The sequence below is a fragment of the Pygocentrus nattereri genome, chromosome 3 (genome assembly GCF_015220715.1).
Source record: "Pygocentrus nattereri isolate fPygNat1 chromosome 3, fPygNat1.pri, whole genome shotgun sequence".
Lineage (NCBI taxonomy): Eukaryota > Metazoa > Chordata > Actinopteri > Characiformes > Serrasalmidae > Pygocentrus > Pygocentrus nattereri.
In genome coordinates this window covers 7,437,389-7,457,478 of record NC_051213.1, presented here as the reverse complement: position 1 = coordinate 7,457,478, position 20,090 = coordinate 7,437,389, and the positions used below count along the sequence as shown (strand labels likewise).

At 41.2% G+C, this 20,090-nt stretch overlaps 1 protein-coding gene across 1 annotated transcript in view; it reads right to left on the bottom strand.

Moving 5' to 3' along the window:
• Nucleotides 1-5,096: 5,096 nt before the first annotated feature.
• kmt2ca (lysine (K)-specific methyltransferase 2Ca) overlaps nt 5,097-20,090 on the bottom strand; it is a 254,614-nt gene continuing 239,620 nt past the window's right edge. The window contains 16 exon segments of the mRNA XM_037537221.1: nt 5,097-7,271; nt 8,592-8,700; nt 8,821-8,894; nt 9,013-9,129; nt 9,303-9,477; nt 9,912-10,054; nt 11,271-11,407; nt 12,937-14,098; nt 14,382-14,480; nt 15,941-16,080; nt 17,063-17,330; nt 18,054-18,190; nt 18,426-18,604; nt 18,998-19,026; nt 19,028-19,146; nt 19,373-19,511. Coding sequence (XP_037393118.1) covers nt 7,179-7,271; nt 8,592-8,700; nt 8,821-8,894; nt 9,013-9,129; nt 9,303-9,477; nt 9,912-10,054; nt 11,271-11,407; nt 12,937-14,098; nt 14,382-14,480; nt 15,941-16,080; nt 17,063-17,330; nt 18,054-18,190; nt 18,426-18,604; nt 18,998-19,026; nt 19,028-19,146; nt 19,373-19,511 — 3,120 coding nt within the window. The 3' untranslated portion in view covers nt 5,097-7,178.

Below are 20,090 nucleotides of genomic sequence, written 5' to 3'. Positions count from 1 at the left end.
GCTGGAAGTAGCCATCAGAAGATGGGTACACTGTGGTCATACAGGGATGGACATGGTCAGCAACAATACTCAGGTAGGCTGTGGCATTTAAACGATGCTCAGTTGGTACTAAGGGGCCCAAAGTGTGCCGTGAAAATATTCCCCATACCATCCCACCACCACCACCAACCTGAACCGCTGATACAACGCAGGATGGATCCATGCTTTCATGTTGTTTACGCCAAATTCTGACCCGACCATCTGAATGTCGCAGCTGAAATCCAGACTCGGCAGACCAGGCAACATTTTTCCAATCTTCTGTTGTCCAATTTCGGTGAGCCTGTGCGAATTGTAGGCTCAGTTTCCTGTTCTTAGCTGACGGGAGTGGTACCCAGTGTGGTCTTCTGCCACTGTAGCCCATCTTCTTTAAGGTTCGACGTGTTGTGCGTTCAGAGACGGTGTTCTGCTCCTTGGTTGTAACAAGTGGTTATTTGAGTTACTGTTGCCTTTCTATCATCTGGAACCAGTCTGCCCATTCTCCTCTGACCTCTCACATCAACAGGGCATTTTCGTCCACACAACTGACCGCTCACTGGACGTTTCCGCTTTTTCGGACCGTTCTCTGTAAACCCTAGAGATGGTTGTGGGTGAAAATCCCAGCAGATCAGCAGTTTCTGAAATACTCAGACCAGCCCGTCTGGCACCAACAACCACGCCACGTTCAAAGTCCCTTAAATCCCCTTTCTTCCCCGTTCTGATGCTCGGTCTGCACTTCAATGTGTGTGTATGTCTGTATGTATATATTTTATGAGAAAGTGACTGGTGCTGCACTTACATTTAAAACGGTAACTTATTATTTTAACTGAGCTGTGATTTGGTAACTGGATGTTAAGTGGCTTAATATTTTGGTTTTTACTGAATTTATCTGAATTTTCTTGACCAAATCGTAAGGCACATTATTCAGTAACTGTGAGAAATAAATGCAATGTTTTATTTTTTTGTATTTCTTTGTATTATAAGAATAATTTTTTCAGAGCAGATCACTGAAGAGACGGCATTTGTTTATAGTTTAAAGCCCAGATTGAAAAAATGGGTCGACTTTCAGTAGAAAAAAAAAAAAAGAGTTCAGCTTCTTTTATTATAAGGGTTTAAAATGACAATCTATTTGACTGGAAAGGAGAGTTACAGCCTCATAAGACACCACCTTCTGAATGTAGCTTATGAAATAGGAAAGTTATGAAGGAGTTTAAGAGGTTAAAATTCTGTCTCAGACATGTTTATGAACTCTTTGTTCTCTCTTCTGTTCATGTCACTGCTTTAAGGCTTAACCAAACGTGTTCTCTTATAACGACCTTCACGTTTCCTACATCTACCACCAACATTTGTCAGGTGTGGAAGCAGCTTTCTGTACATTTCTTTCTGTAGGATGTTGCTGTTTGTGGGTGGGGTTGCGCAACAGAGCGCATTTGGAAAAGTTCTCCTATCTGTAGCTAAGATCGTATTTCTACGGAGCCCCGTATTGGGTCACTAATGAGAAAAAAATATTGAGGAGGAAAATCTGTCCCTGCAGTTTAGTAATCCGTACTTCTCAGTTTATAAACCGTGCCCACTGATTTGTAAACTCTAGTCTTGGTTGCAAAACTGTACCGATGGATTTGTGAACTGGAACATGCTTCCTCCCACAGCTACGGTACATGCTTTATTTATTAAGATATTTTGAGTAACTGGAGAATTACTAAAAAGTTGGTAAGATATTGTACTGTATCTTTCACATACGCTGTTTTTGACGGCTGTAACATTTCATTAAATTACAGTTTAATCATCATCATCGCCATCATCATTGACCACTTAATCCAGATAGGGTCGCGGTTGCAGTTGGGAGAGCAGAGAATGCCAGATGACCCTGTCCCCTGCAAGTTCCTCCAGCTCATTCCCAGGGACCCCAAGCCACTCCCAGGCCAACTTGGAGATGTAAAGCCTCCAGCGGGTCATAGGACGACCCCAGAGTCTTTTCGTGGTAGGCCGTGCCTGGTACACCCCCACCGGTAGGCTTCCAGGGGGCATCTGAATCAGATGCCCGAACCACCTCAGCTGGCTCCTCTCAATGCGGAGGAGTAGCGGCTCTACTCTGAGCTCGTTCCAGATGACCGAGCTCCTCACTCTATCAAATAGCGTGTAGCCCACCACCCTGCGAAGAAAGCTCATTTCCGCCACTTGTATTCGTGATCTCATTCTTTTGATCATTACTCACAGCTTATGACCACAGGTGAGGGTCGGGATGTAGACCGACCGGTAAACAGAGAGCTTTGCCTTATGGCTCAGCTCCCTCTTCACCACTGCAGTCCGGTATAGTGACAGTTTAACCTTACTGCTTAACTGGAGTGTTTTGTGGAAATGTATTATGTGAATGCACTTGTTTAAAACGAGGCAAAAGAAATCCCACCATGTGGCCAGAGACGAGTGAATGGAGTTTCAGCACGAAGAGCACATTGCATGTTGAAAGGAATAACATTTAACCCTGACTATGCAAGAATTGCTGGATACTTATGGGTTAAGTTCGCATAAAGTGGCCCAGTTCAGATTGTCCTCAGTGGTAGAGCGTTTAGAATAACCCCTCCAAAGCTTTGGAACCCACTTCCTTAGTGTCTCCGTGGTGTCCCCTCTGTCTCAGCCTGTAAGACAAGTCAGTACTTACCTGTTTTCTCAGTGCTTTCTTTACTCTAAATTTCTCAGATTTACACAAATTTAATTTTAACTTTATGTAAAGTGTAAATGAAACTTGTAATAAGCACAAGTCATGATACCTTTTGAGAGCATTTTTGTTTTTTGTAATCTTTCATCAAAATATAATGACGTGCCGCTTTAAAAAAAAAACAAGTACTGATTTTTGGATGATTCCACTGTGCCCCAGTGGAGGTGGGGCAGTAATAATATTGACCAGTCATCTTTTTTCACATCCCCTTCTCACCACCCCACCTACAATCATGAGAAAATGGTCAGCTAGCACCGAGACCCTCCTTGATAGTGTTTTACTCAGAAATCCCTCACAATATGGAAGGAAAGTGCATCGTTTCCTGTTCCCACTGACTTTGCACCTTTGCACACTTTACCTGTTCTCGCATGTTGTCTTTTATGATCACATCACCAAAGCAAAGCCCTAGTATGCTTCTCATGCTCATCAGAGACAGGATTCTGATACCAATACAAGCATGTTAAAGTTTTTAGCAAATGAAATCAACATTTAAAAACTGTGTTCTGCATTTGCTCATTCTCTCGTCTTTACAGTACACAATTTGTATGATTTGGTGTCACTATATGCAAAAATGGGAACATCAGAAGGAGGCTAATACTTTTTCACAGCAACGTTTAGACCATAAAGTTACCACTTTTTAAGACAAAATGGATATGACGTTAGATCACATCCCCATCACTAAGATGTATCAAATAATTTTTCTGACGCAAAGTCAGCTGCACTGAAAATCAAAGTCAGGCTTTTGCATTGAAAACCATTGCAGATCAACGGTGTCAATCACAGTGCCGCAGCATTAGAGGATAGATGTCAGAGGCAGAGAAAAACACCACTCAAAATGTATTTCATGTAATAACTTTCTGTGAGGGGAGCATTCAGAGGCATTAAACTCTTCAGACGTCTGGTTCCCATCACCACCACTGTGAACAGTTCAGAGCCTTATAGATAATAGTGTGGTGTTTCTGTGCAGGTACGGGACTGAAGGCCAGTCTTTCATGTGGAGGGCAGCAGCGTTAACCACTACATTATACCAGCATTTCCTTATGAACTAGGCGTCATTATGTCTACACTACAAATGTGAACATTTTATCTGCTATCCAAAATGACCATTGAACCTATGTGTGTCTTATAAGTAAAATAACTTGATAATGGTAAAATACCACTAAATTTGGGGGTGGGAAAAAAAATTTGGGTACTATTTTCTTCTCACAATGCCCTGCAATGCCTTTGTGTTGGCGGCGTGGCGTCAGCAAAACTTATAGCTGATGTAGTTTATTCATCACAGGAGCTGTAATAGATCACAGCTGCTCCTTGTTTAATCGTTCAGAGTGGTGGTGAACTGCGCTTGTACCAGGATGTAAAAATGGAGAAAATACAGTATGGTGTGGGTTTCTTCGGCTGCCGTTACAAACACCAAAATCCTGAAGTTGTGGAGAATTGTTTTGAAGCTACACACAAATGCCAAAGTCTAACGACTCTACAAACTGAACCGAAAACCATCTAAGACGACTCAAGACCCGTGAAAAATGCAAAGCAGATTCCTTCAAATGCTGAGTGCTAAAGAAATCTGCTGTTCCCTCTGTTGTATTTTCCACCACAAAAACTAGAATCAAGGCCGAAACGTTTGTGACTGAAATTAATTGGTCGTTGTTAACCACTGTATATATAACTACCTCATAAACCAGTAAGCAGAGCAGCAAGTAGTTTGTTGTTGACATCACCTGTTTCCATTTGCCCTGGGTTGTTGTTTTTCAGCACTGGCAGGTTCACCGTGTCCCTGTGTCTCTGTCTCTCTGCTGCAACTCACTTGTATATTCTGGTTCAAATCGATTTGGCTCTACAACATTTAGGACCTCTTCGAAGTCCTCCATATACTATGCCATCTTCCAAAATATGTAAGAAAACTAAAAATAAACTGTAAACAAAAGCTGCTGTTGGCATTAGCCATGTAGCTACAGGCTAGTAACTATAAAAGCACGTTAGCTTGTGCGCATTGAGCTCAGTTGAGAATGTTTTGACAGTAAACACTGTAGTAGTCCTAAAGTAATAGTTTATATTTTAAACCAAAATTTTAACAATTCACAAAACAGTGTCTCAGGTATCAAGCAGCGTATTTATAACGATTCAGTGTGATAATGGGATATAGCCTTAGAGCCATTAAATGCTTTGGTTGCCTGGTTCCTAGTACTATAACGGTGAACAATTCTGACCAAATTTCTCTAGAAAGACATATTTCACACCAAACCACTCAAAGATTTTGCCACTGAATGATTCATTTTGCAAAATCAGTGGAGTTCCCCTTAAACTCGCTAACACCTTCACTCAGCACTTGAAGAAACTCATCTTAAGGATGGAATAACAATGAGTGTTAAAGATGTAAAATATTTATTTTTTTGTAAATGTTCCTAAATCTGATTCCACAAACTCCAAAAACCCATTACACTTTGTATACTTCAAAAAGGCTTCATTTTTGACATTGTATACTACTGTACAGGACCAAGAAAAGACAAATACTGTTAATAATGTCTGAATATTGTACAAGAGGGGAAAAATATCCAAGAAACAAATTTCATTACAACCAGTCATTGAGAAACTATGTACAATTGATTCATTCGAAAGTTTTAAAAAATACATCATGCCATGTATATTACAAGCTCGGGACTTTGAATTATAAACTAACAATTGTAGTCCACTTTAGTTGTGCACACATCAAAACTTCATTTCAAACCGGCAAGCCAATTGCTGTTACCAGGTTTTGAATTCTTTATTAAGTTCATACCATGATTTTCAACTAGTCAAACACTAAACAGCATCTTTTTAAAAATAATGTAAACCAAAAAAAGAAAAACAGAAACAAGCGTACTTTACATTTCTTAATGTCAAAGCAATGTGAAAGGCAGCTTTAATTTTCTCCAAAACTCGCGTGCGATCCTCCACAGGGGCACAGCGGCCTTGCGTTAAGGAAAAGAAATCCCTCGTGCTCGCTAAGCTTTAAGCTACTGGTTTCTGTTTGGGTGGTTTCTATCGTAAATTCACAGCGCGCATCGTTCGTGATTAACAGTTAAGGATGTCACAATCAGCACAGCATGATTGGTGCGTTCTTTGATTGCAAAACGTACGTGAAACTAGAATGTGTAAAAAGAAAGGTAAGAATATTCAAGTGGTCAGAATTTTAGACAATATTGATTCTACATTCTAAATACAACAAAAATATTCTGAAATCTTTTTTTCTGTTTTTTTCTTTACAGATTCTGTACAATTTTTTTTTTACAACAGAGATACTCAAAATGATATCTTGACATCCTTCTTAAATACTGTTTTTGTCCTTTTTCTTTTTACTTTTTTTTTTTTTTTTTTTTTTTTTTTGGAAGAAAAACAAAACAAAAAAAACAAAACGAAAAAAAAAAAGAAAAATCACCCAAATAGCTATAATGAAGTTAAGGTAGCATTTGGTCGAGTAATTCTACATTTTTTAATTTTTAGAAGGATATTTACATATTTTATAAAGTAACACGTTCTGTTCAATCTGCAGCTTCCCAAAGCAGCTTGACACTCTTTTTTTTTAATCCACATTCTTAAAAAATAGCTTCAATTGATAATAAATACAAAACTTTGCCTCTTATTTTACAGAAATCAAAAACAAAGAAAAAATAAACTGACTCATGGAATCAAGTATCTTAAACTGTATTTTTTTTGTTGTTTTTAGTGCAAGTTAATATTCCCTTAGCTTTATCCCTAAGGAAGTCTTCTCAGTACATTCCTTGTTCAGTGGTGTCTACATTTCTGATTCTATATATGTGTATATCTGTATATATCTATATCTGTGTGTATACATATTTTATATATATATATATATATATATATATATATATATATATATATATATATATATATAATAAAATCTTTATCCAGAGGACCAGCCTCTTCATAACTAAATAAGGCTGTGGCCAGCACTTTACTTTCCTGGTCAGCTGGTGAGATTTAACCTAACACCACCTTTTAAGCTCCTGTTTGCCCGTTTCTCATCGAAGCTCATCAAGCTCTGCTCTTCCATCAGAGAAAAAGCCATCCACACTGTGTATGTTCTGCAAAGTGAAGGAACCAGTGTGCCACCTGGTGTTCAGGTGAAACTGTTTACCATGCAGTATGTCCACCCCCACCTTACCTGTCCATCCCAAACAGACCCCAATCAGACCCCAATCAGCCTTTGTGCCTTTTATTTGGGACCTTGGACCAGGTCTCCTCGTTGCCTCTTACAGTTCTACGGTCTTTCGTCTGCCCTGATAAGTTTAAAGATTAATAACAAAACGCTTCCTGTTTAGAAATGGGCCTAGAAAAAGCTAACAAGGAATGCATATGTGTGGATTAAATGTTCTCTCTGTCCACCTCAAAAAACAAACAAAACAAAAAAAGAGAAACAAAAAAGAAAAAACAGAAGCGCCTCTTCGGTTTAGTTCATCCATTTCCTGCAGTTTACTGCACCACAGTGACAAGGAATCTTATGCTGGTCATCTTCAAGGTCAAATTTGTAGTCATAGCACAACTGTAGGGAAACAAAACAGAGAAAAACAGCCCAATCAAAACAAACCAATCAAAAACCTTCTGAACAGACCTTTCTGCTTTGGGTCTGGTTTTGAAGTTCTACAACTGGACTGTCAGCTATTGAAGTGCAGAGAGGACGTTGTAACAAACAGAAGAGAACACTGGGGGGTTCTGCACAAAGAACAAGAACCTCTGACACCAGATAACTAAGTATAAAGTTTTTAATTTGGAAATATAAACACTAATGCCTGAATAATGAATAATTAAAAATAAAACATTTTAAATTATTTTGTTTTTGGTGACAATTTTCAAATTTGAAATTTGAAGATAAATGTATAAATGTGTGTATATATATAAAAAAAAAGTGTTCTGCAATTTTATCTCATTGGCCCGACACACTGACACAATTATGTTGGTTCACTTGCTTACAAAAAAAAAAACCTGAAGTTGGTTTCAGCGGTTACTAAGCGGTCACACTTTTCTAATTAAGAAAAGCCAAAAAAATTATTTAAAATTAGTACTGAGAATTAGAGTAAAACGCTTTTAAACAGAAAATCCTGTACTATATATAGCTCAAACCGTTCTGCCAAATTATAAATACTGCTTATCTGCTGGATGACTGACGTTAATGGACATCGTTTCATGAGAATGACCTAACTGTGCGTTTTTCATTGGCCGTCTGTCCAGTACTAAAGGCTCCGTTTTTGGTTTTGGCACTTGCTGAAGATCAGTACCAACAGGACCTAACAGTATTTGGGAAGAGTTCTCCTCTGTCTTAGATAACACTTGAAGCAAAACCCAAAAACAACCAAATAAAACTCTTTACTCTCCAAGATGAGCACTGAGCGCTATTCCATCATCAATCAGTGCACCACAGTGTAAGTTAGAAATGTATATAAAGGTGTTGATTGCTATTTTTAGAATTAGTACTCTGTAAATAGCTGGCTAAGGTAAGCGGTCAGTATTTAGTTGATCCAAGACTGTGACGCCTTCCGTATCAGTCTAATTATTATGAACAGCTGTCTTCTTGTAAACACTGATGGTGTAAGGAAATAAAGAACGGTGTGTAAAATCGTGCTTTTGTTTTGAATAGAAAAGCCAACAGGAGGAGCAGCACAGACAGTTGTTTGTTGTATATCAGCTGTTTTGCGTATTAGATCCCATACAGCAATCAGAATTCAGCCTAACCGGAAACATGTTTAACTACCAAGTTCTAAACACATGACCAGGCGAAAACAGGGTCTAAATGAACTAGTAAGCAGGATAGCTGGCCATACACGTCAGCCTGAAATGGTTAAATGCAGTAGGGGCACTGGCCTACCTCCTCCCCTCGCTGAATCCGGCGGTTGGAGCTGATGATTATTTTGTGGCCTCTCTCAAAGGTCACGACCTCGGCTATGCAGTTGGGTGCGCAGGAGTGGTTGATGTACCTGACGGCACAAATTCCATTAAACAGGGTACGTATGATGGACAAGAAAACATGAGCACTCTGACCAAAGATACATGCTGATGTGTAGACGTATTAGCAGAACTGGTAAATCGGTTTCTACCTTGCAGGTCCGCCTGTAATGGTTGCATCGATTACATGCTCACTGTCGATGCGGAACATATAGACTCCACGGTTCTATGGTACGGAAAAAATGAATTCGCATTAAAAAGTGTTTGGATTTTACCGCAAAGAGCAGGAGGCAAAAACACATTTTGGAAAATGGCTCTGGTGAAACCAGAGTTGCCACACATACCTGTGATTCGTACATCTTCTCCTTGCGGTTTGCCACCTCGTTACGGATGATTGTACCAATGTATTCAATGACCATGGTGTTGTTCTCAATGTCCCTAGCAGCATACAGCCCTAAGCCCTACAACAAACAATGCACAAGGCTATGAGCAAACAATAGTTTTGCATTTTGTATGGCTTTTGTTTGCAAGTACTTCAATTCCACATTTGAAAATGGACAAAGAACAACAAATGATATGCATGTTGCAAGTAGACTCCAATAACTCCATGGCTCTCAAACGGCTCTGTATTCACCTGGATGCGCGAGCGGGCCAAGTAAACGTTGGATTTCCACTCGGCCTTCATGCGGCGGTACTGAGAGGACTTGGAGTGGACAAACTGCTTGCTGTAGGGGGCGCCCGTGAGCTCAGCGGGGCTGCCGCTGCTCTGGAGGGCCTTAGCAGAGTTGCCGCTGGTCAGGGTGTGCGGCCTAGAGGAATATCAAGAGATGGAGAAGACAACACTGAGGAAGACTGCAGCACCTACTCAAGTACCAAGATGTGGTGAGACGGAAACAGTTGAAGGAAACGGTCAGAGAGGTCAACAGGCTAAATCATCTTTCAGTTACGTTTATCACATGGTCGTCACTGAAGGGCTGAAGCCTCTCCAAGACCAAATCTAGATGTTTTTATATATTTGTTAAGTTTAATTTCAAAATTAACACAATTACATGAACACAGATACCTGACCCAAGATAAACAGATGATGACACCATGGCTGAACATCGTTTAAAATGATTTTAATGGACAATGCATGCTGACCTTATGAGTGGACGAAACACAGGACTTGAGCTCTGGCTGCTCAATGATCACAGGGCAAAGGAAAGAGGACATGAAGAAAGAAAATCTCAAATCTACAGAATACCTTAACACAAACCTCTTGACGTGGGTGCACGCCTTAGGTTCAGAGCGCGCGCATCCTGAGGGATTGATGGCCAGAGGCAGTTCCATCAGAGGATTGCGGCCATAACGGAAAGTGTAGCGTGCACACGCCTCCACTCCAGGCAGCTGGAACATGAACCAGTTGACACAAACAGTGAGAGAGGAGTAATAACAGCAGACGTAGGACATTTGGGTTTAGAAGAATAGCTAATAAAAAGTCCAGTTATTGGTATGTGGCTGGAAGCATGAGACCTGGAACACCACCCTGAAACTGCATTATTGATCAAACCTCCAAATGCACCACAAAACAAGACCATCTACAGTGGAGCTTCCCATGACGATCATACAGACCAGCTTTGAGAACGCTGTTATTTATAATACAGTAATATGTCATTCTGGTTATTTTCTTTTAGCTTGGACACACTCGTAGATTATATTTACCAATTTCCTCACTAGAGAATAATAGTGAAGAGACAAACTATGAAATAGCACATATGGAATTTATAGTGACCAAAACCTGACCAAATGAATCAAAATAAGCCCCCCCCCCCCCCCCCCCCTTTTTACCTTGATGCTTCATGTAATGATTTAATTTTCTAACAAGACTGAAGATAAATATTTGCTGGGACCTTCTTGTTGCTGAAAACCACTCGCTGAGAGCTTTAAAACATATTTTGTGACTTGTGGAATTTATGTTCAAACTTTGGTTTTGGAAATAATGTAATACATGGGTGTCAACTTCACAAATTGTGTTAGAAAAGAAATTTACATAATGTAAAAATGTTTCTCATCAAAAATGCAAGTTTTTTTTTTTTACTGGTAATGAACGTGTACATCACATTTTTCTCATGAAGAAAATGTGTCATGGTTCAGATGGTGCTTCAAGGGTTCTTTAGTAAAAAAGTGATTTTTTTACAGAACCATGAATGCTCAAAGAACTCTGCATGATTGAAAGGTTTTTTGCATCGTGAAATTGTTCTTCAGATTGATGGAGAATGTGTTGTAGATGGTTCTATACAGAACCTTGTTGAAAACTGTTCTATATGGCACCCAAAGCAGTTCTTCTATTGCTACAATGTCAAGCTTGTGACAAATGAAGTACCTGTTTGGGTGCTATACAGAACCCTTTTCAAAAAGGTTCTATATAGAACCATTTGTAGCATATTCATTCACATTTCCATTCAATATGAAGAACCTTTTTGTGATGCAAAGAACCCTTTAATGATGCAAAAGGTTCTGAGTGTTCATGATTATGTACAGAACCACTGCCTTTACGAATGAATCCTTGAAGAACCATCTTTTTAAAGAGTATGTATATTCTTTTCTCCCGACAATGTCGTACCGATTCCACAATCCTGGTGACTGCCGGGACGGTCAGTCCAAACAGGTCTTCTCCCTTCAGGTAGACAGGGAACAGTTTGAGAATGCCTGTTTCATTCCTCTTCTCCGCCACGGGCTCTAGGACCTTATCCCACACTCCTGCAGAGAGAACAAGAGAAGGCGTGTTGTAACTTGATATACCAGAGTCGCTGTTTTAGAAGATCTGCCTACACCTCTGATCATTTTAGCTTCACCTGAAACAAAGTCAAGCTTTACTAGCCGAATCTGCAACACTGTGAATTTGTAATTAGCTTCAGTGAAGCTGTAAGAAGTTGGAGGACAAAAGTGTCTTGTTAAGCTGTTAAAGGAGTACTTTACCCAAAAATGCTAATCAGAATAAATGTGATCAAAGGCCAGTACAGACCCACTGGCAGTATCTAATTTGCATAATGCTAAAGGTCCCCTACTAGTATTTATCAAAGAAAGATATCAGCATTTTGCAAATGAGATCAGGCTGAATTGGTGGTCCTCAAACCTGGTGCTGGAGTTGCCCTGCCCTGTATATTTCAGTGTTTCCCCACACTTCAGCTCAGGAATTGTTAATTAGATGATTAGCCAGTCTGTTAATCAGTTGATTAGATGGATGAAAAGGAAAAAGCCCAGAATATGCATGACGTGTTCTTTAGGACCAGAGCCGGGAAGTAGCTCGCTAGAGCTTTAAGTATTTATCCGAACCGGACAGGATTCGACTGCTCACGTCGGCTAACGGGACTGCTGCACAATTTTAATACTTTTCAAATGTAATACCTTCGTAAAACCATAACATACCATTTGATAAATAACACCATTTGAACCTCACAATAATGCACACGTGTAAACATGAAATGCTTTGAGATTACGCAATACCTACACAGTCTTCACCTATTTGCCTGGTTTGCTTATCTAGCCCTTCATTAATGTGTAGTTCCTGACCACAGAACCACTGCTGGGTGGGTAGCTCTGGTTGGCAGACTCTTATGTATTGGGTTAATATATTAAATGACTGGTTCTTTAGAAATCTTAGAATGTAATTAGGGAAGTGATTCAGGGAAGTGATTCAAGGAAGTACAGTTCAATGCTGCCAAAAGGACATTTTATTTTTTTGCCCAAAAATATTTTTACATTCTAGGTAAATTATTTAAAATCTTGGGTAAAAACTGAGTTTTAAAATTAAACAGGTGAAGATGGACATCATATCAACAGTGTGAGAACAGAACATTTTTCCAGACTAAAAATGAGATGATGTTTAATGCATTGCTTGAACAAATTAAAGAATAAATTAAACTTGCTGTTTTTTTTTTTTTATTCTATTATCATTTATTTTTTGTTTGTTTATCAGTTAAGTAAAGACTGTCATTACTGTTGCTTCATGGTAACTAGTGCTGTACAGTTTCTGACTGATGTGGTTTGGGCTGGGATAAGACACAATGTTGTCAGTTTTACGTCACCTTCAGATTCAAAATACAAAGCTAGGTGTCAAGACTGGTTTTGAACAGAAAATTCTCAGGCTATATTTGGGTATAGACCAAAATTTCAGGCCCATTATAGCTTTATATTAGGCTAATCAATCACCGCCAGATTTCATGTATTATTTTTAAAATGATATCTGAAGGTGAAGTCCATTCTCAAACTGTCTATGTGGTGCTTACCTTTAGGTGAGGAGCCGGTCAGCACCAGATCCTCATAGCCCTGCTCTACCACACGGATGGTGAATTCAGGGGCGCCATCCTTCTCGTCGATGGAGCAGAGGTAGCGGCAGCGGCGGTTTCCATGCCGCATGCTCCAGTAGATGCGGCCGGCCTCATAGCCCACAGGAAAGATGGCGGCAGACGAGTGGAAGGCCTCCATCTGCTGCGGCAGGAGCTGTCCTACAGCATGGAACACGAGGCTGCCCACACGGAAGGTGTGCTCGCGTTCCCCACGCTGCACGATGCTGGCTATCTGCCGCGCCTCATCCCGCTGCACGTAGACACGGCGGAACACAGCAAAGCAGCGCAGCTCATGCTCTGGCCCTCCTGGAGCCCCACTACCAGAGCCACTAGAACCTCCACGGGGCCTGTGCATGTGGCACAGCATGGTCTTGTCTTTGAAGAAGGTACACTGGGCCTTGAGGGCACAGGTAAAGTGGTAGGCATTGGTGCAGCGCAGCCGGTGGCAGCCACTGGTGGCTCCAGTCTGCTGGCAGTAAGCGCAGCGCACTGAAAGGCCGCGCCTCAGAGCCAATTCTACATTGATAAGTGCACCTGCTTGCGTCTCATATACTTCGGTGGACCACAATGCACAGTTCAGGTGCACCCACAGGTCCAGGTCCAAGTTGAGTAGACGGGCAGGTCCATCTGTGAGCCCATCACCCTCTTCGTGACAGAAGCAGCAACGCCGCAGGTCTTTGGGCAGCGGCTCAGGTCGCAGGGAGGCGTCCAGCTTCCTCAAGAGCTGCTCCAGCTCATCCTTGTCCCGCAGATGCAGGTTTCCTTTGGGCACCACTATCTGGACGCTCCACTTGCGCCAGCGCAGCCCTTTCCAGCGCTTCCCAGATAAGTGGCGGGGCTGGCACTCATCGCCCCCAGTGTTATGGACGGCACGGGGACGGGGCTTCAGCTTTACAGTGACCTTCAGAGCATCCGACTTGACTTCGGCCTTGGCTGACTCGGGAGAGGCAGAGGGGAAGAAGATGGGTGGGGTGGAGGGTGGAGACTGTTTGGGCTGCATCTGGGCCAGGCAGTGGACATCCAGAGTAGATATGTTGTTGCTGTATGGGTGAAGAACCTTCACGGGACTCTTCTCAGAATCAGGTAGGACAGGTACATTTGGCTGAGAGAAGAATACAGACAAACATGTCGACCATCTCAACTACAACATTCTATTACTTTATATGTTCTGACTATCCAATATTATAATATAAGTGTTTGTATTTGCTCAAGATTGGTTCCAACACAACCTAATGGTACTCCAGCATGTTCTCCCCTGCCTTTAACACTTGCAGTTGAAGCAAATGACAATTGAGCCAATTTTTCCCTTTTCCAGGTGAAGATAAAGTAAGCACTAAGCAGACTGTCCAGTACTCTAACATTCGATATATTATCACATGGCTTACCTTGCTATCTACGGGTTTGGTCTGCATGGAGGATGAGTAGAGGACAAAGCAGTTGTGACTGCAGAAGACAGCGTTGCCCTCGGCCTGGGTTTGGCCCTCCTGTAGAGAGAACATGTGTCAGAGCAACAGGGCCACATGCTCCGGGGAGGCTGGGAAATAGGGTTATACCATTTCCCACCTATTGCCCCAAATGATCATTAGACAGCAAAATTGAATAGCTAACTAAAGAGGTGGAGATCAAAGGCTGCGTTACGCCACAGTCTTTTTGTTGATGCCAAAAGGTCTTATTAAATCTGCATAGAAGGGGCACAGTGATCAAAGTTACCTGCTGATTTGAATGACCAGAAATTCATGGTCGTGAAATTAACTGTTTGCGAGAGCTTAGAATTCTTGAGGCTGTGCGTGACTACACTGACTACCTCGGGTAATGTCAGTTAACCTGGTAATTGTAACGGGAAGTGAAAATTCACTCCCGTTGGGGTTGGATTAGCATAATTAGGGAGTTGCTTTGGGGGTGAGGGTGGAGTGGTGGGGGGAGAGAGCCCATCCACTCTGAAAAGCCTTCAGTTTGGAAATTCTTCAGGTTGTTGTGAAGTCACCCAGGCTCCAGGGAGCCATGAGAACAGAGTCTATTCTTGTACTCACGTTACACATATACTCTTTCACGTCTTTGGGGAACATGAGGCTCAGTGACCCAAGTGGAGACCCATAATACAACCTATATAGTCAGATCAGGTTCTCTGAATGACTAACCAACACAAGCCACGGTCAATAGGCTGAATTAGTTTTGAATCAGAATGTTTTGTTCCTCCATCAAATTTGCATAACTTTTTTTGCATTAACATTTGCTTAATATTCAGTAGGGAGCAAATATAGCTTAATATTTAATTTTAAATGAGCAACGTACATATCCCTCCTACAAATAAACTTGTTTCCAGCACGTACCATCTACAAACAACTGGGCTGTAAAACTGTAAAATTTGGAGGGGTTGATTGTAACGGTCGCAAAAAATCTGGTAAATCATAAAAAAACATAGTTCAAGACAGGTTTTTAAAAGCTTTCTAACATAGAAAGAAAAGAAATAAACAAATAATCCTTGTTTACTGCAGAAGGCTTTGTTGTAAAAACCCCACTGTATGGAGGCTGCCTTGCTGGCCGGCCGGATGGACGGCTGGATGGACGTATGGACGGAAGCAAGGAAGGAAGGAACTTTATTGATCCTGGTGGGAAATTGCAGCTCTAACAGTTTTGTACATTTTAAAATGGTGCTATATTGGAGCCTCCAAGAATGTAAATAAAATAACGTGAATAATGTGAATTCTGTGACTTGGGCACCCAAATTAATACACGAAAAACACTCAAGATGTAAAAAGTGAATACATAATTCCCGGTGAATCCTGAGAAATATTTGACAGCCCTCTAGATGGTGTTGCTATGGGAAAACAAGATGACGACTTTACATTTTGCCCAGTGTTAAGTGCCCTGCTCTGCCGTACTATAATACTGAAGGAAATATCTTTGGATAACGTGGATGTGCAAAACTACTCTGTATCTATACCTGTTTATGGCTGGGGAAGTCTTTGGTAGACTTGCGGACTCCATTTCCCAGAACCACCACTTTGCAGTTGGCACACCACTGTGGTTTTTGCCGTGGGCTGCTGTCGTCCATCTGATAGTCCGGTCTGAGCGCAGCTGGACCTGGAATACAGCAGCGTGTCAATCAAACCCACAGACGTGCAGTCTGCCAAGAATATAAATAAGTGGGGGGGGGGGAATCCTAACGGAGTACTAGAGGGAAGCATAACATGATGAGCTGCTGTGATTGAATTACATAAACATGTCTGAGAAAAAGACATTCCAACATGACAGCCTGGGGGAGCTACACTGGCCAACATTTGACAAGCATGGTTAACCTTCAGAATACAGTTACAGGAACCAGCTCAGTGACACGGTGTTCAGCATTTCAAATAAGTGAACTTTAAACAGTGGTGCTTCTCATGCAACATTCAGATCTTTTCCAGTGTATGGTGAGACGCCAAATGATTTAGGCAACAAATCAGTTATTTCAAAGCACTTGAAGAAGGTCTGAAATGACCACGTGAAGCACCCGAGCCCATCTGATGAGGGTGTTTTTTTTTTTAAAGTTAAAATACAAAGCTGGGAGCTAACGAGCACTGTCTGCAGACTAGTCTACAATCATTACTGGCTTTCGTTAACATCTCACATCTAAGACATGATCAATAAAAAAGCGCACCCAGGGAAAGGAGAAAGTCCCCCTCCCTGTCCCAGACACCCCCCCGGCCAGACACTGATGCTCTGTTCACCAGCCCTAATTTAGAGTGCAGAGAAAAAACTAAAAGCGATTCACCTTTATAAATGATACAGGGAAAAGTACTTAATGACGATCATTGTACAGCCATTTTTAAGAAATAGGTCCTTTTAAAATTCTCCAAAAAGAGAGAGAGAAAAAAACAGACTGCTAACCACTATGAAAAGAGTGAGAATGAAAACCAGTGACTCAATCCACTCGAGAGAAACATCAGTGACCTAATTTGAAGAAGCAGTTAAACCCTGCAATCATGGGTCATTAGATATTGACAAACTGCATCAATGACAGCAATTTGTAACACTTCGCTGCCAGCTGTCCCCGAAAAAGGCCTGTTGGTGCGAGTCTGCTCACCCGTGCTGTTGGGAGACCCAAAGTGCTGATTTGGGGGAATCATTCCTAGGGGAACTGGTGGTCCTGGTGGTCTAGGGAACCTCATGCCAGCCTGAGGAAATAGAGAAACTTGCCGGGGGTCCAGCCCATGGGTCGGAGGGACCTTGAGGCCAGCTAGCATGACCAGAGAGCTTCGGGGCTCTGGGCCTGGCGTGCGGGTCACCTCGTAGTTGGCAGGGACAGGGACGAAAAGCAGGTCAGCTACTGCTGCCACCACTCCCTGAATGTTCTACATTACAAACAAAAACAGGAATAAGGATTCATTTGGATATTTGGCTAAACCATTTTCATTTAGTCTATAGCCTTGAACTCTCAATGGCCAAATCTGAAATTTTTTTTAAATCGGTCCATATGTTCTCTGAGCTTGCCTGAACACAAATCGCAATACACTGCAAAATTGTTTATACCGACTTAGCCCTATGGGTAAAAAATTGATCACTTAATTTAATATGATAACGTTACATCACTCATCATATTAAATTCAGTGTTTTGGCCACAGATGACAACATATTTACCTACCTTTACATTTTACATTGTGAATAAAGGTATGAAAATGACAAATACATATGTGCTCCACCAAAGTATCACTACACAAAAATTCTTTACATCCACCAGGACGCATTCTGTGACATTCTTAGTATTTTAATTTTAGCTGTCAGGTGTAAATAAGCAGAAAAATAATCAACCCCTATAAACTCCATGTAAATATCTGTTCATATTTTTAGCCCAACTGTGAAAATTTAGTGCCTTTGACAATGAAAACCTCAAACATTAAAATGACACTTTAGCTCCAACCTATTGCAGAAATCTGCCTATACAACCTCCCTGTTCACAACAGTGCATTTGCAATAGACGTAATAAAAGCAAACTGAATTCTACAACTGTGAATCAAAAGCGACAAAGTTGAATATTTAAGATGTTCAGCTGGGATTATAAAAATGCTGATACCCACCTCTGCTGCAGCTTGGTTTAGAGTGAGCGCTATGGACATCAGGCCAGTCTTAGAATAGGAGGAAGACGGCTCAAAATGGGATCCAAAGAAACTGCTTTGAGGTTCTTTCTTTACCTCCCACTGCTTGAATTCAGTGCCTACACACAGGAGTATGAAGTCAGTGAAATAGAAGGTGAAATGTTCTCAGATATATACCATGAAAATGCATATGGTTGCTTATAATAAAGTCAACCTGGCGTCATGCTGACTGCACGTTACTAACTTACACTGCCTGTCAGGAGCTCTGCCACTTGAGTTAAAGTTTTATTATGAGAATTTATGATGGTTATTATGGGCTTTGTTAGGTTCTCAGAGATGATGTGATGAACTGACCTTTCCCACTTGCACTGGGCAGCATGGGGATGATGGGAGATACAGCAGGGGATGGGGGCTCGTCCTTCACCAGAGACAAATCTGGGTAACGGTTGATCTCCATGCCCACTACACTCTCTGGAGACGAGGATGGGATGAAACTATCTGGGGTGTCTCTGTCACCACAGTGATCCTGACCCCTGTAAGAAACCATTTTTAAAACATACATAAAAATGGGGCAATTGAGCCAAAAAAGTCATCCTACCTTATTCCCTCATTCAGATGCTGAAGGCCTGATTAATTAAACCAGCTGCGTTAAATTAGTAGGTTGTCATTCCTAAAAACTGCTCGATTTAAAGAGGAAATATTATGCTAGTGTAATAGACCATCTTAAAAAATGGACTATTTTGGAAAAACAATTGGCTGAACTGAATGTTAATATACATCTGTATGTAGGCAAGCTATCACAATTTTACATTTGTAAAATATTTTAGAAAATTTAACAATTCAATCTGACCTAGAAATATAGAATTAGCCTTTTCCAATACAGCTAAATCAATCAATCAAATCAATCAATCATCAGCATGTCTTACCGGAGCTCCTCCTGATTGGTGTGAGGGGGGGGTGGGGAGAGAGGCCGGCACATCCACAGTCTTGGGTCCCTGAGAAATGGCCTGAGCCAGGAGGTCCTCCTCTCCTCTAAATGGAGCTGGGAGGTGTTTCGGTCCCATGGTTTTGGAAACTAAGAGCAGACAAGAACAATAACGATTGAGAAGCAGCAAAGGGGAATTACGTCCAAGTCTGGCCAATTTACATTAACAGCTGAACGATTCATTAATTGAATTAGCTTGTTTAACTACAACATACCAAAAACGTAGCACAGCTTCACAACTAATTTACAACTGATACACAGTCCCAGTGGTTAGAAAGATTATGTTCCTTTAACTACAAGGGAGAGCACTTTGTACCTTCATGCCCACTCATAACAGCTTTCCTGGCAAGTTCCTCAGCTGTAGCAAAGCCGTTCACCATCTTCTGCCTGGCCACAGGAGGTGGAGTAGGTGGGAGAGAGGCAGGAGGTGTTGGAGGGTTGCTCAGGTTGTTTTGCTGCATGGTGAAACAAAACAAAACGATCAAATAATCCTCCTTTGCAGTAAAATAAAGCTCTGCTGATCGTTCTCACACAGTTCTGGGAATAAATGGTCTTAAACACTGGAGTTAAATGTAGCCTACAAGCTAATGCAGACTGCTGGTCACCTTAGCAACGCAGACAACAATCTCACCTAGCTAGTAACGTTAGCTAATGAAAAGACAGATCATTTGAAGTCAAATGGACTTATTTGCATTTATAATCACTCCAGCTGGTTTCCTGATACATTTAAGCTGCAACAAGAAACTGTCGAACACTAAAAGGTCACAAAGCTGAAAGTTGGCTTCTCTTTCATCAGCTGCTTGTTTGGATGGCATGTTAGGCGTCATTTAATGTGGAACGAGAAACAAGAATTACTATTATTACTATTAAAAAGTCAAACGCTGAGAGACATTTTACAAAAAACTGTTCTACTTTTCAAAGCTTTCCTGCCGGAGATGCAAGAAAAGCAGATGTAGCAGAGCTAAAGCTTAAAGCAGAGCAAAGTAAGTCTGAGTTTCCGTTTATATTTTTTAATCATACACTAGAACATCAGC